This window comes from Hyaena hyaena, unplaced genomic scaffold, assembly GCF_003009895.1.
Source record: "Hyaena hyaena isolate Hyena2069 unplaced genomic scaffold, ASM300989v1 scaffold_71, whole genome shotgun sequence".
Classification (NCBI taxonomy): Eukaryota; Metazoa; Chordata; class Mammalia; order Carnivora; family Hyaenidae; genus Hyaena; species Hyaena hyaena.
In genome coordinates, this window is record NW_024080704.1 from 215,239 (window position 1) to 230,564 (window position 15,326).

General features: G+C 56.1%; 1 protein-coding gene across 1 annotated transcript in view; it reads left to right on the top strand.

The window, feature by feature from the left end:
• Positions 1-7,848, top strand: part of CFAP65 (cilia and flagella associated protein 65) — a 33,473-nt gene extending 25,625 nt beyond the window's left edge. The window contains exons 25-35 of the mRNA XM_039233088.1: positions 1,221-1,412; positions 1,513-1,671; positions 2,764-2,907; positions 3,305-3,418; positions 3,601-3,708; positions 4,944-4,988; positions 5,195-5,397; positions 5,681-5,809; positions 6,301-6,795; positions 7,443-7,580; positions 7,683-7,848. Coding sequence (XP_039089019.1) covers positions 1,221-1,412; positions 1,513-1,671; positions 2,764-2,907; positions 3,305-3,418; positions 3,601-3,708; positions 4,944-4,988; positions 5,195-5,397; positions 5,681-5,809; positions 6,301-6,795; positions 7,443-7,580; positions 7,683-7,815 — 1,860 coding nt within the window. The 3' untranslated portion in view covers positions 7,816-7,848. The remainder of the gene's footprint in view (positions 1-1,220; positions 1,413-1,512; positions 1,672-2,763; positions 2,908-3,304; positions 3,419-3,600; positions 3,709-4,943; positions 4,989-5,194; positions 5,398-5,680; positions 5,810-6,300; positions 6,796-7,442; positions 7,581-7,682) is intronic.
• The last annotated feature ends 7,478 nt before the right edge of the window (positions 7,849-15,326 follow it).

Genomic DNA, 15,326 nt, shown 5'->3' on the forward strand with positions numbered 1-15,326 from the left:
AGAAGAATGGGCTTTCTGGACCTGAAGCAGAGGGGCCCCGAGGCCTGAGCTCTGTTTGATTTCTATACCACCCTCTACCCTACTGACTTCCTGGAAGGCAAAGACTCTTGTGCCCCCTGGAGAGCTTTCCAGAGAGACTAGACCAATCTCATGTGGCCCTGAACATAGACAATTGAAAATGTCCTCAGATCTGGAGCCAGGAGACCCAATTGTGCCTCCAACCAATCTGTACAACTGTAGCCAAGCTTCCTCTGTCATTCATGAGATGGTGACAGATGGTAGCCTAGACCTTCAAGAGGGCAGTGGAGATAGAAATGAACAGATTTAATGTACATTTTGGAGGCAGGATCTTTAGAACTTGTTGGGACCAGACTGGGAAAGTAGGCAGAAGGGAGGGATTGGGATGTATTGAATTCCTAGTTGAGCATTTACTGAAAGGAGATACACCGCCTGTAGAAATAGGCTTTGTAGTGACGACTTTGGTGTTTTTTTACCAAATCGTAGATACCTATGAGACAATGGAGGGTGGGGCTTTCAGGCAGAGGTTGGATACCAGGTCTGGAACTCAGCGGGTGACCCACGCAAGAGAATAAAATCAGCATTTTCAGGAGCGGGTGTTGAGAAAAATGAGGGGGCAAAACCTAAATCCAGATGAACTGCTTAATCTCTCTGGCTTCTGTTTTCTCATCTTAAAATGAAGGATTGTACCAGAAGATCTCTGGTTTCTTCTAGGACTTTCTGTGATTCCTACAGTTTGGAGTTAGCCTTGTGGAACCTTAAACCTTCCTTACAGTCCCTTATCTGCCTTTAAGCAGGACTGCCTCTAATGGCCGATGTGGAAAGTGGCAACCTCACAGGTGATTAGAAAGAGCCTAGAAAATGCTGAAGAGTAAAGGGTGTGTACACGGACAGTTCTATAAATTCCAACACTAGAGACATAAGCATTAGTGTCTATGCCTTGACAAAGTCAAATTTAGAGGGAAAAAAATAAGGGTTACAGAATATCCTAAAATGTCACAGACTGAAAATACAGTTACATACTTCTTGGGTGATCAAGCCACAAGAGAAACCCAAGGTAGTTAGGGAGCTCTGAGAGGAGCATAAGGGTGACATCATGGAGATCAACCTGCCCTCCTATAGTGGACATAGAATCCCAGGCCATCTGCATTGCAGCCCTGAATTGATGTGGAGACTTCACTCTTCTGCCTCACCCCCTACAGATTTATGAGCTATATAACGGTGGCTCAGTGCCTGTGACATATGAGATCCAGACCAACATCCTGTCGCAGGTTCAGGAAAACAATTTTGATCACCCCATCTTCTCCTGCCTCAACCCCCAAGGGGAGATCCAGCCAGGCACAACCGCTCAGGTCTTCTGGATCTTCTCACCAATTGAGGCCAAGACCTACACGGTGAGCAGCAGCCTGGGCTAATCGAGGGTGGAGGTTGGGGTTGGCCTCCTCAGTAAGCCTTGCTCTGACCAGTCCCTTCCCCACCCTCCTAACTTCCCAGGTGGATGTGCCCATACACATCCTAGGATGGAACTCAGCCATCATCCACTTCCAGGGAGTGGGCTATGACCCCCATGTCATGGGGGACACAGCCCCCTTCCACAACATCTCCTCTTGCGACAATGACTCCATACATTCTAGGCTGATGGTTCCTGGACAGGTAGGGAGAAGGAAGATAGGAAGGCCTGAGGCCTAGGAGGGTGCCTAAGGCTCCACAGGGTGGCCAGTGGCGGGATGGGGAAGCTGAGAAGGAAATATGATGAGGGGAGAAGGGAGGGTTGCAGAGGTGAAACCTGGAACCAGCCCTCCTCCAGATTTAAGAGGCAGAACTGGTTTGAAGAGAGGCTTATCCTGCCACCTAGTGCCCACAGGAGTTCCTGCTCAAGCCACTCCACCTGCTGCCGGGCCCTGCATCCCGCCCTCTTCTCTGGGCATGGGGGTGGGGATACTGGAGGGCGTAGAAGGAAGCTCTCCCATTTTAGGGCTATGAGGTATTATCTTCATACAGAACAGTCCTTCCCCTGGGCCTGTATGGATTTTGCTATAAGATATCTAGAGGCAGTAACACCATCTTTAGTTCAAACCCATCTCACTGTTGGGAAGTCTGACCCATTCATTCATCCACCCGTCCATCCATCTCTCCCCAATTACCCACATGCCCATTTACTCATCCATGTAACCATCCATCCTCCCATGCAGCCACCCCGTCACTATCCACCCATACATCTGCCTGTTCACCCTTCCACTTTTTGGATCCTAACTGCATGATAAGCACTATGAAGACCCTGAGGACACAAAGAAGGGTGAGACAAAGTCCTAGACCTGGAGGCACATAGGCTCTGAACAGAGAGAAAGTGCCCCTTCCCTGTGGCCTCAGCCTTTCCTTCCGTTCCCAGTGAAGAAGTCAACAGCTGATTTCCCCGTTAATTTATAGCCATCCTTTCTCAGCCCTTCCAAGACTATTTTAATGGTCAAAAGCATAGGCTTTAGAGTGAGATTGGGTTTATTCCGGCTATGCCTGTAAGAGATCTTTGGAAAAATTATTTATGCTCTCTAACCCTTAGCAGGACACCTGTAAAATGGGGACAATAATAATACCTATATCATAGGACTGTGGGGAGGTTCACATGCATGTGAAGTGCCTGCCATGGTACCCAGCCTGTTGAAAGCACTCAGTAACTAGTAGTGGTTGCTATAGTTAGTATTCCTTCACTCCCCACCAGGGTGGCTGTTGTGTTGTCTCCACCAACAGAATGTCTTCCTGTCCCAGTCTCATATCTCCCTGGGAAACATTCCTGTGCAGAGCAAGTGCAGCCGCCTTCTGTTCCTCAACAACGTCTCCAAGAATGAGACCATTGTCTTTGAGTGGCAGCTGAAGCCTCTAGACGTTGGGGAGGTGAGAGTCTCCTATTTCCACAGAATCAGAACCTCTAGCAAGACTTCAGACCCACCCTACTCTACCTCATCCTATCCCATCTTGTTTCATCTTACCCCGTCTCACCCCCCTGTCCCTCACCATCCCACCCCAGGCCACCCCATCATACCCCACCCCACCCCATCCCATCCCACCCCATCATACCCCACCGCACCTCACCCCACCCCATCCTACCCACTCTACCCCCACCTGACCACACCCCACTAGACCAGACCCCACCCCACCCTTCCCCACCCCTTCCCACTCCATCCCACCTTATCCTGTCCCACCATCTCACTCTGTCCACCCCACCCCACCCCACCCCACCTCACCATCCCATCCCTGCGAAGCTCTAGAGACCCCTTCCCCAAACAAACAGGTGTCTGTGAGTCCTGTGAGAGGGAAGGTGGCTCCTGAAGAGACAATCCCATTTGTGGTGACCCTGAAGGCCGCAGTGCATGCCAGCTTCTACAGCATTGACCTAGTCTGCAAGGTAGGACTAGCACCAGAGAAAAGCTGGGACAGAGCACAGCTCCCAGTCCTCAGGTGTAGGGTAAGCTATGAGATCCCCAGACTTCCAGAGAGAGGCAGGAGCCAGCCCTTGGAGGAGTGGGGGGCCCACAGCACACAGGCCTTCCAGACCTTGGCCTTCACTCTCCTCGTCCTGGGCTGCAGGTGCACCAGCAGGATCTCCTGAATCAGTACCATAAGGAGCTACAAGAGTGGAAGAGTGAGGAGGTGCGGCAGAAAGTGGAATTCACCATCACAGATAAGAAAGTAAAGGTGAGGACGCAGAGTGGGCCTTGAACACAACAGATCTTCTGATCCCCTTACTAGAGGGGTCAGAGGTAGTGATCTGACGTAGTCTTACATGCAAAACTGGCCAGCCTGCCCTAGATTAGCTTTGTTTCATTAGACCAAACATCGCATCTCCCCAAGAGACTCTCTTCTGGGTACAGAAGCCTGGCTGACCATTCCCTGCCTCATGTAGCCCCAGTATTTAATGGGTGCCTGCTAAATGCTGGGACTCATTGGAAACAAGACAGAGCTCACCCTCTGCTGGAAGACAATGTGGTATAGTGGTTTTGGGTGCACACACTGGAGACAATTTGCTGAGTTTTGTTGCTTGGCTTTGATGATTTCCAGCTCTGGGATCTTGGTCAAGCTATTTAATGTCTCAGCTCCCTCCACTGTAAAATAGGGATAATATGACATTTGGGATTAGCTTCAAGATAATCCAGAGGTGGGGCCCAGATGAGACAAGATTAGCCATGAGCCTACTGATTGATGAAGCTGGGTGGTAGGTAATGGAGGTCTTTTTGTACATTCTCTCCACTTTCTTATACATTTGAAAATTTCCATATTAAGAAGTTTAAAAATAAAATTTAGAAAATAATTTTTGGATGCAAGTAAAATAGTACCTGCTTTGCAGCAATGTTGTAAGGATTAAATGAGGTAATACAAGCAAAGTGCCTCCAGCAGTGCCTGGCACCAAGTAAGCATGCGCTAAACACGGCTGTTAGTATTTGTAGGAGGAGACCACACGAGACTGAACATCCATCTTAGTTCTTCCTCTGATTTCACAGCCCTCTGTGCTGGTATTCTTACACCTTGATCGCCTCTGGGCTCACCACACTGAACCCCCAGGGAGGCACTCTTCCTCTCTGAAGCTCTGGCCCAACTGTGAATGCATATCATGTTTTGAGGGTATGGGAGAAGGGATTTCTGAATTAAATCTTATCACACAAAACCACAAAGCTCCAAGGCCCCTTGGGACAGTATGCACTGTTTGGTGGCATGCCGTTTTCTTTCCTTTAGTTGAGTAATCTGATTTTCCTTGTCTGCAGGCAGCACTTCCTAGGGAAGGTCCTGGAAAAGGGTGTGGCTGGGAGTTGGGTGGGATCAAGAGGCAGCAGATCCCATTGGCTTTAGGCCCTGTGGGTCAGCAGGAAGGGTAGGAATAGGGGAGTCCCTCTAGGTGTCTTATATCCTAAGCATGGGTCTCTTTGCTTCCACAGAGAAGGGTATATTGTACAGCCTGTGAACCTGTAAGGAAGTACAAGGTGAGGTCCTAAGCCCCATCTCCTTGGGATAAATTGAAAGATCCTTGTTTGCTCCCAGAGATACCTCCAATTGCTGGCCCAGCCTCCTAGAAGGGAGGGGTCACATCAATATTTGGCCCTGAGGGGCTGGTTGGGGGCTAGGGGCCCATCGGTGATGGGAATGAAGTCCCCAACCCCCTGTCATCCATATCTCCCCCTTTCCAAAGACGCTGCCCCCCATCAAGAATCAGCAGCCTCTCAATCGGCCTGCCAGCTGGAAACTTAAGATCTCAAAGGAGGAGCCACCCTGGCTGTGTCCCCAGCTGCCCTCACCAGGCATACTGTACTTGGGCCTCACTGCCCGTACGCACGCCACTGACTACTTCCTGGCCAACTTCTTCTCCGACTTTCCCCGCCACTTCTTGCACCGGTGAACACTCAGGGAGGGAGGGGTCTCTGCCCCCTGGGGAACGCGCCCTAGGCCTCCTGCCCCACCACCTTCCTTACCTTGCCAACTTGGAGCCTCTCCAGATCTTGTGCTGATTTAGGTTTGAGGTTCCCCAAATGCAGGAGCACTACATTTGGGCCAAAGCCAGGGGTTGTCCCAAGCTCATCTATGTCCTCATGACTGCATTGCCACCACCATTGCTCATGACCCCACCCCCAGCAGGGTAGCTCGCCCAGGCCACTCAGAATGTCACGGCCTGTTCCAGGGAGCTCCCAAAGAGGAAATGCCCCAGGGAAGAGTTGGAGGCTTCTGAGGAAGAATCCCCTGACCAGTGGTGCCCTGTCTCCAAGCAAGAGAAGCAGCTCCTGGTTGACTGTCTCACCGCCATCATCAGGTGACCCCCGCCTCCGGTCCCTCACCACCTCATCTCTCTGTGCTCATTCAACCAACTCTGGATCCACCCATGGGCCCTGAAGCCCCTTCCTTTCTTGAAAAATAGAACTTTCTTACAAGGTCCTTCCACTGGTGGCCCCAGGATAGAGCAGCTCTAATGGAGTCTCAGGGCTGGATCCTAAGTTTGTCCTGTCCATGGCTGGTAGACAAGGTCCAAGCCAGTTCACTGTCTACCCAGAGCTCCTGTCTCTTATCTGTGTGACTCTGACCTCTTGACTCTGCCTCTAAGAACCTATGAGACCCTGAGGTGCCTTCCCCCAAAGAAGGGATGGAGGGGGCAGCTGACTAGGGGGTCTTCCCCCCCCCCCCGCCGCCTAGCACCCATTTGTAGACACAGTAGGCAGGAACTGTCCCTTGGGGATCACTGAAGCCAGAGCCCCACAGCGGGGTGCAAGGCCTCTCAGCAAGGACCTTCTCCTCCCTGCCATGCAGGGGTCTGCTAGAAGACAAGATCTTCCATGAGGCCGTGGACCAAAGCCTGGTGGAGAAGATACCTTACTTCTGCCAGTTCTGGAGTGAGCAGTCAGCCAAGTTCATGGCCCAGAACCACAACCTACAACACCAACCAGTGCCAGTCTTGTCTCCATCCTCCAGCAGCCAGGAGGAAGACAAAGACAAGGAGCAGGAGGAAGACAAACTGAGGCCGGGGAAGAAAGAAGAGGAGGAAGAGGAAGAGACCAGCGAAGAGGAAGAGGAGGAGCTGGAGGAGGAAGAAGAGGAAGAGGAGGAGATTGAAGAGGTGGAGGAGACAGGCAAGAGGGAGCTGGAGGTAAAGGAGGTGGAGGAGGAACAGAAGTTGCCCTGGACGGGGACTGAGCCCACCCAGTCACACGTGTCCCAGGAATCCCTGAAATGGCGTTGGCAGCAGCAACTGAAGACCATAGCGAAGGAGGAGCAGGAGCACGATGAGAAGGAGGCGATGAGCCGGTGAGGAGCCAGGCCCAGGCCAGGCTTTGGAGGGCAGTTGTGTACTGAAGGATCCTGGGAGGCGGTGGTGTGGAGGGGCCAGCTTCTGTCTGTGTGCAAGGCTCTTCCCAGCTCAGGGTTCACTCCCATCTCATGAGGGTATTTACAGAATGGCGATCTGAGCTTTACTTTTTCCCTCCAAGACCTGCGATTAACATTTACTAGCACATCACTTCCGGGAGGGGGTGGTGGTGGTAGTTCTTGTCCCTGAAGTCACTTAAATGGGTTAAAAGCCCCACCTCTTCGGGAAGGTCCTCCTCCTGGGGCTGCTTTCTGTCTGTGTTGGGATTTCCTAGGCCCCACCTGGTCCCTTTGGCACCCTCCCACCGCTGGATGCCTTTCCCCAAGCCTGGCCCTGAGAAGGAGCCTGGGTTCGGATGTCACCACTGGTACCAGCCAGTGTGACGTTTGGCTTGGTCCCTTTAAGCCACAAGTTGAGGGTCTATAAAACCGGGACAAGGATGCCTTATCGTGTTGGAAGGGTGGGAAGTTAAGTGAGAATCCACGTAGAGCACAGCGCACACAGCGTACACAGCACAGAGGAGGCTTTCGGAGAACACGAGCGCCGTAGACGACGGTGCTGAGACCCTTGTCCCCGCCACTCGCAGTCTCCCGGCGTTCGCCAACCTGCAGGAGGCGCTGCTGGAGAACATGATCCAGAACATCCTGGTGGAGGCGAGCCGCGGAGAGGTGGTGCTCACCTCCCGGCCGCGCGTCATCGCCCTGCCGCCGCTCAGCGATTCCAGGTGGGGGCGCCGACTGCGCCCGAAGGGCGCGAGGGGCGGCAGGGGCGGGCAGGCTCGGCCCTAAGCCTCTCCAACGCCTTTCTGGGGCTTTCTGCCTTCCAGGATTGGGACTCCAGACTTGCTGGCGGTAGCATCCCTCGGGCTGCATCAAGCAGAGGTCCCCCGCCTGGTGGCGCCGCCCCCTACCAACACTCCGCGGGTGTCAGCGCCCAGCCCCATGGATTTGCTGCTCTAAGGACCCCCCCCTCCCCCGCCCCTCCAGTAAAGCATTTAGCAATTTTTTTCCCGTCCCTGTATCTGCCTTGACTTTATTTTCCCGACGCGGGAGGAATTCTCGCCCGCGCTCTGGGAGGGAGAGACGGTTGGAGCGGCCGAGGTGGACTGCAGCGACTCGTTGCAGACTTGGCTGCTGGGAGGCTGCGCCTCTCCGCTCCACACCGAGGCTGGGCAGGAGTTCCCGCCGCTCTCTGCTGGGCGCTGGACCTGGTTTGGCCAGTGGAGGGCGCTTCGGGCAGGGCCTAGCGGGCCTTTGCCTCAGCATAGCCTAGTGGACAGGAACTGAGCGCCCGGCCTAGTGCGCGCAGCAGGTGGCTGCGCGGCGAGGTGACCACCCCTCCCCTTTCCCTGTTGCGCCTGCTCCGAGGCTGGGTCCCTCCATCGCCAGTCCTTTCTCAGCCTCTGCCGGGCTCCTGGGACACTGCTAAGAGGTTGAGAAGGAAAAGAAACCAAGGCACGTCCCGGAGGGCTAAGAGCTAGGCGCTGGGACGCGGGTGGAGGTCACAGCTAGCAGGACACAGACCCTATTAAGCGATTCCCATTGTGAATCTGAATCCCTAGCCTAGGGGGTGTCCCACGTCCCCTAGGATACCCACGTCCCTTCCTACTTCCCCTAACCTCCTCCCGGCAGCCTCTGTCCTCTGCTCCTCCCCCCCCCCCCAGAAGCAGGTGGGTGGAAAAGTGACATCTGGTGTTGTTCCAGAGGCGCCCAAGTCCCGGACACCCCCACCCCACCCCCGCGCCAAGGCCTCCAAAGAGCTCAGGCCCCAGAGCCCAGGCGGGGGTGGGGAGGGGGTGGGTGCGCTCCGCCTCCTCTGAGTCAATATTTGCTTGGAGCAAACGGGCGCCCGGACAGGTGTGAGTGTGTGTGTGTGTGTGTGTGTGTGTGTGTGTGTGTGTGCGCGTGTGTGTGTGTGTGACTAGGGGCGGGGACTGAGCAGGCCGTATAAGAGCGTGCTTAGCCCAGGATCCCTCACAAGCTCCGGGGAATGGGCTGGGGACCAAGCCAAGCACGGCCCGGCCAGGTGAAGGGTGGCAGGAAGGGAGGGGCGGGCCGGGTGCACACCTGCGGTGGCCGCCTCGGCGGGCGACGTGTCAGCCGCAGATGCGCGCAGGTGAGGGCGGCAGCAAGCGGAGCGCTGTGTGGCACTGTGCTCGCGGATGATAAGGACCAGGAGATCACCAAGGGCCACGGCCAGGCCCCGGACCCTCCGCCCCCGCCCCGCGACGAGCCCCTCGCACAAACCGGACCTGAGCGTTTTGTTCGTTCGGCTCGCGTGAGGCAGGGGTGGCCTCTCAGCACCTGCCCCGGGGCCGGGCCAGACCGCCACGCAGGCACCTGCCGTCGCTGCCGCCGCCGCCGCCGCCGCCATACGGGGCCGGAGAGGCTGTGCGCCGCTCCTCGGGGAAGATCCGGCTCCCATCCGGCCCCGCCCGCCCTGCCTCATCCTGCCCGCAACTCCAGGGCTGCCCGGCTCGATTCCGGGTAATATGGGCCAGCCGAGCAGGCTCCACCGGGTGGCATAGGGAGCTGCGGCCGAAACAGGAGCCCTTCTGGAGGAGGAAACCCAGCTTCTAGCCCCTCTCTGTCCCAGCGACCTCTCTGGCCTTGGGCAAGTCATTTCCCAGCCTTTCCTCGTTTTCCGGTGTGCTCAGAGGGGTTGGTCTGGCCTGGGGCAAGGGCGTCACCCGTCCCCAAATTCTGGCTTCTGGGCTCCTAGCAATAATGCTGAGCGACTTGACCTGGGAAGTTGGAGGTCCTCACGGGGTTCGAGCAGTAGCTGTGAGGTGTGGGAAATCTGGGTGGGGGAGCTAGAACCAGATGAAGATCAAGTCTATGCCTCCACATCTGTTTGGTGCTGACATCCTGAGGGTTCGCTCCCTGCCATCGCCCAAGCCCTTCTTTCAGTCTTCCCATGTCTGAGACAGACAGACAGAAAGATCAAAAAGGATGAATGGAGTCTGGTAGCCCTTACCAGATGGGGTCCCCAGGCACCGCAGCCCACCACCTTTCTTAAACTTCGTAATCCCAAGGTCTCCTGGTTCATGAAGTTGGGGGTGAGGTTGGGTCTCAGTGGCCCTCATCTTGGGCAGGAGTCCGTGGGTCATTAGCCACAACCAAACCTGGGACAGACAGTCCCCCTTCTGCAGTGAGTCAAAGTGCTAAGATCTGACCGAGGGAGGGGGGTGGAGATTGCCCTCGACCCCTGGCCACCTGCCTGGAGTCTAGAACTGAGTCCACACACAGCCAGAGGGCAGTCTGAGCCCTTAGCTGAGTCTCTGTCCTTTCACTCCAGGCGTCTGTCATTCCTCCTCTCTCAAAATTGGTGGTGATGCTGGTCTACCCCCAGAGAGAGGGTCATAGGTGGAGGGGAGCCTCCTTGGACAGCAATAAGGAGCCCTGGTTTCCCCTTAGGGTGAGGAAGCATCACGGGGTAGGAACTGTACCCCCAGGCAGAGGTAGCCCCCAGTGGGAGAGAACGAGGGTCAGGAGTCACAGGTCCCTTCCAGCTCCATTTTGGATGCTTCTGGAGGTGCTTGTCCCCTTCACTTGCCTTCCCCCATGGTCACCCCCACCCAAATACCCGCAGGCACCAGGATCTGCTGAGTCCTCTGCCCAGAGAAAGGGAGGGGCAGGGAGGGGATGAGATGGCTCTGACAGATTCTAGGCAGTTCTGGGAGTGGGTGGACTGCAGCAGCCCTAGGGAGGGGGTATCCATGGGTCCCATGCTGGGATGTGTGCAGCCCCCCATCCTGGCCTCCCTGACCAGGCTTCTGGCCTGGGCTCAGCCCTCTGCTCCTTGCCTGGCACTGAATGATTTGCCTGGTGGGGGCCTGACCTGGGACTGGCACATCTTCCCTGGGACTTTGAGGGCCTCCTCTTCTCCTCCCTAATCTTGGATGGGGGTGAGAACTCCCCACCTTTGGCTGGGATTCCAGATCTTGTGGTTGCACAATGAAGAGATCTCCCCCTGAAATGACTATCCCACACAGTTAAGGGGGGCGGGGGGTTTGGGAAGAATGAGGCCACCAGTGGTCAGGGTCTGCCCTTGTGACTGAGAGCCACTGCCTTTTCCCCCAGGGCCTAATTTCCCCAGAACTCCACCCCCAGTCCCCAAGACCCGCATTTCCAGGCTGGGCCAGGGAACGGGGCCTCTCGTCCGGGTCCCTCCTCCCTGCCTGGCCAGGGGCGGAGACTCCAGGCGCCAGGCTGGCCTGCAGGTGCGGGGCTTGGGGGGGGGGGGCTGCTCAGCAGCTGGTGTTCGAGCGGCCCCCTTACCCCTCCCCCCTCTCGTTGGAGCCGGAGCCTGCTTCCTGTCATCCCTGTCAGCACCCCAGGCGGGGGAGGGGACAGGTAGTGGAGGAAGTGGAAAGAGGGACTGAGCAGTGGGAGTGCGGGCTGCGGTGGGTCGGGAAAAGCGTGGAGGAGAAATGTGGAAGGGAGGTGGGGAGAGCAGAAAACACAAGCAGGACGGAAGGATGGACTGAGGGTGCAGCCTAAAGGGCTGTGAGACACAGGGGAGATTTTGGGACTCGGAGAGGCTGCAGCCCTCCCATCACCCCATGTGAAAGCCAGAGCTAGACAGAGGACAGAGACAACCAGAGGGAAAACAAAAAAAAATGGACCGAGGCAGAGACAGAGGCAACGTGACCTAACAGGAGATGTACAATTCAGAGAGATGAAGAGCTTTCAAGATGCCAGGTCAAAGGTCAGGGTAACCAGAGGTGGAAGGCACAGTGTCTGTGGAGGTAAGGCCGTGGAAACAGCCTCCATCCTCACACTGCAGGGAAATCACCCCCAGGAGAGGAGAGAGGCGTGGCTTCTACAGCCAGGGCTGGGGGTGGGGCTGATACCCCTCTCTTGAGAGACCCATCTTTCCCCATCAAAAGGCGAAGAGGGGCAAGGCTCTGGCCCCTCTGGACACTGAGCAGCGAGGGGTCTGACTCCATCTCTCCCCTCTTCTGTCTTGGCCACAGCTGGGGAAACAGACAGCTGTGGCAGCTGACCGACCCCCTACCCGCCTGCTCAGCCTTGGAACCTTCTAGGTGCAGTGCGGAGGCCACCCAGGGTCTATGTGAGATTCAGGGGACCTGGGAGTGGAGGCACCAGTGTGGGGGGGCTCATACCCAGGTGCTAATCCCCATCCGGCCAAGGCAGAACCAGAGCCTCACTGACCTTCTTAGAGATTAGTCCCCATGGCGACCTTGGCAACTCGCCCCCTCACTCTGGCTAGGTGTGGGGGGTGGTGTGCAGAGGCTGGGAGGGAAGGGGAGGGGCCTTCCGGAGGCATCACAGGATCACAGCAGTCCAGGTTGGGAGGCCCCTCCAGGGTCAGCGGTTAGTACAAAACTGGGGCCTCAAGAGAGGGAGTGACCTGCCCGAGGGCACCCATAGAGCCAGAAAAACATCCAGACCAGAAGTCAGGTCCCCAGCTCCACTCTCAAGTGTGCTTTCCAGAAAAGCAGTGGCCTGAACAGGAACAAAGAAAATTAAGATACCCATCCCCTCTGACCCTCCCAACCCTCCCGAGCTGAGATCAGGGGCAGAGCAGCTTGGATGGGGTGAGGCAGGAACCTCTCCCTCCTGAGTACTAGGCTGGCTCCCACAAGGCCAGTGTGGAAAGGGGGACGCAGATCCCAGAGCTGTGCTTGCTGCGACTCCTCCCTCCACCCCAGCCCAGCCTGCGGGTGTGGGGGGCGGGGGAAACCCGTGCTGCAGAGCCAGTCATAACCACAACTACAATGACAGAGCAGCTAACATTTATTGGGCGCAAATGGCATGCCAGTTCTGTGCTTTACATGCACCTAAATCTTCACATTTTTTAAGACCATTGTTCCCATTTTACAGAGGGAAAAACTGAGAAGTAGATTGCAGCGTATAAGCAGGGGAGCTTGGATTTGAACCCAGGCATTAGTGCAAGACTCCAGAGCACTCTTAACCCTTCAATGTCTGTATGATCACGGGTGGGTGATTGAGACACCTTCTCTCCTCCTCTCCGCGGCCGCGGAATGAGGTATGTGGATGGGTAAGTGAAGGGCGTACTTGTGTGCGACTCCAATACACAGCACAGAGCAGCACACAGCACGTATTAAACATTTGAGGAGTAAGGGTGTGAACAGTGTCTGCCCATAAATGAGTGTGACTTTGAGGGGTCTACTGAGTCCTAGGAGAGTGTTCACGTGTGATACCTGTGGGATCTGTGTGCCTGTAACTGCGAGAGTGTGTGAATGCATGTGCCCTCTCCCTGCTGCCCTGTGTGAGCCCCACGGCTCTGCGCCTGGCGAGTGGGTGGTAGTGGGGGCTGCCTCTCATTTCCCTGGATGGTAGCCAGCTCTGCCCCCTACTGAGGGGCAGAGAAGAGGGGCTCTGTTTCTAGCAGGGTAAGGCAATGGGTATGTGGGTGGGGCTCCCGCCCCCGCAGGAACCCCCCTCTTTTGGGCCAGCTGTTGGACCCTGCCTGAGTTTAACTGATCTCTCACTCAGTTATCTCTGTCTCCCAGGAGACCAGACCTCACAGCCCCAGGGAAGGTGCTCTTCTGCCAGTTCCAGGCTCCAGAACACGGGAGGGGGGTTGGGAGGAGGTAGAGGGTGAGGGAGTGGGGCTGCAACGGAGAGGCTGGTGGTGGGAGCACGGGAGGGAGGGCCCCATTCACAGAATTTGCATCTTCAGTCACCAAAGCCCTGGCTGATTTCCCAGGGAAATGAGGGGTAAGGGATGGGAGCGGGCCACCTTGAGGAGAGGACCTTGGCCACTGGGTGCTTGCTTCTAAGCTGCCCACCCATACCGAGAAGTCCTGTTCAGGGATGGGTCTCTATGTGAGGGAGATGCCCCTGGGGATTCTCAGGGCCTTTATATGAGATAGAGACCTGGGTGGGAGCCCAGGCCCAGGTTAAGGGTTTCTTTGTCAGATCCGCATGTCCCCATATGGGATGGCGATCTGAGGGCCTCACAGGTCCTGAGAATACAGGACTGAGTCCGCCGGTTTCTCTGTGGGATCTTAAGGTGCCTTGTGAGATCGGTGTTTTTGTAGAATCGTGAGGAAGGTGGCCCTGAAGGTTTCTCTTTCGGACTGAAAGTCCTCATAAGAGAGGAAAGATTGGACAGGGTTGGGGTAGGGGGTTCTTTGAGGATGATGAGATCCCTATGAGATCTTGAGGTCTCCTGGCAGTGTAGATCTGGGGACACCATTTTTTTTTTTTTTGGTCTAACTTCCGCCTCCATGCCCAAAGGCTGAGGCTGTGGATGTGGAGGAGGTAGGGGTGAGGGTGCTGAGCTGGCAAACAAAGCCACCTGTGCATCCATCCTTCAGGAAGCTCTGAGAGCAACAGAGCTGGGAAAACAAACAGGACCAGCTGCTGGGGGTTGAGAGGGGGCTAGGAGGGGGTTGGGTGGGGGGATTTTGGGGGGCCGGACCAGCCTGGCACAGAAAGGAGGATGGGAGGGGGTCCAGAGCACAGAAAAGGGACAGGGAGCACACTAGGCAGGGCCACCTGACAGCTCCTTCCTCTCCGTGAGTCATTCTTTCCTTTCTCCATGACTTTGAGGCTCAGAGCCAGGGAGGGGCCTGGGGGATGTGGGGACCCTGAGAGAGGTCTAGGCAACTGGGTATCGGTGGTGTTGCTGGGTGTGCCCATTTCTGAGAGAGATGGGCACAGACATCTAGAACTCGAGGAAGCAATGAATGGGCCCTACACACCATTTTCCTGAGGAGGAAACTGAGGTACACAGGAGGGAAGAGGCTGGGTGGTGCCCAACAGCTTTTTAGAGCAGAGCCAAGAACAGAATTTAGGATTAGAAAAGGGGCGGTGCCCTTTTTCACACAAAGGGTTTTCACCCCAAATCCCAGCCTGATTCCTAACTGTAATTTGGATCTCAGCTGTTATTCCTCCCCACTACTTCCCTGGCCTGTGAACACACACACACACACACACACACACACACACACACACACACACACCCCACGCGCACGCGCGCCCCTCCCGTAGAATTTGGTTGCCTGGCCAACAGCTGGACTGGAAACTGCCCACCCAAGTGGGGCCCTAATCTCAGGGCCGCGCCCAGAACCTCCGCCCCAGTTCCCGCAAACACATTGTCCATCTTCTGAGAGACACCAGCGCACCCTCGAACCTGACACCCAGCGCCAGCGTCACGGACCAGCGCAGACGTACAGCCTGACGCACTCGCCACCCGCGCGCACCGCCCCTCCGACCTCACCCTCCCACCAACTCCTTCGTCCACCCCACCCCTCTTCGCCTGCTTCCCCAGCGCGTTCCGCCTGCGCCTCCTGGTGGCCGAATCCAGAATTGTCTGATAGAAATGGAGGAGGGAGGGAAAAGGAGGGAAGGAGAGATTCGGTTCTCACCTACCACCGTGTCCAGGCAAGACCAAGTCCAAGGGCCAGGACGTGAAGAATCCAGGACTGGCTCCTGCCTCCTTCGATAGTTTGTATTTCTCCTTTATGGACTGG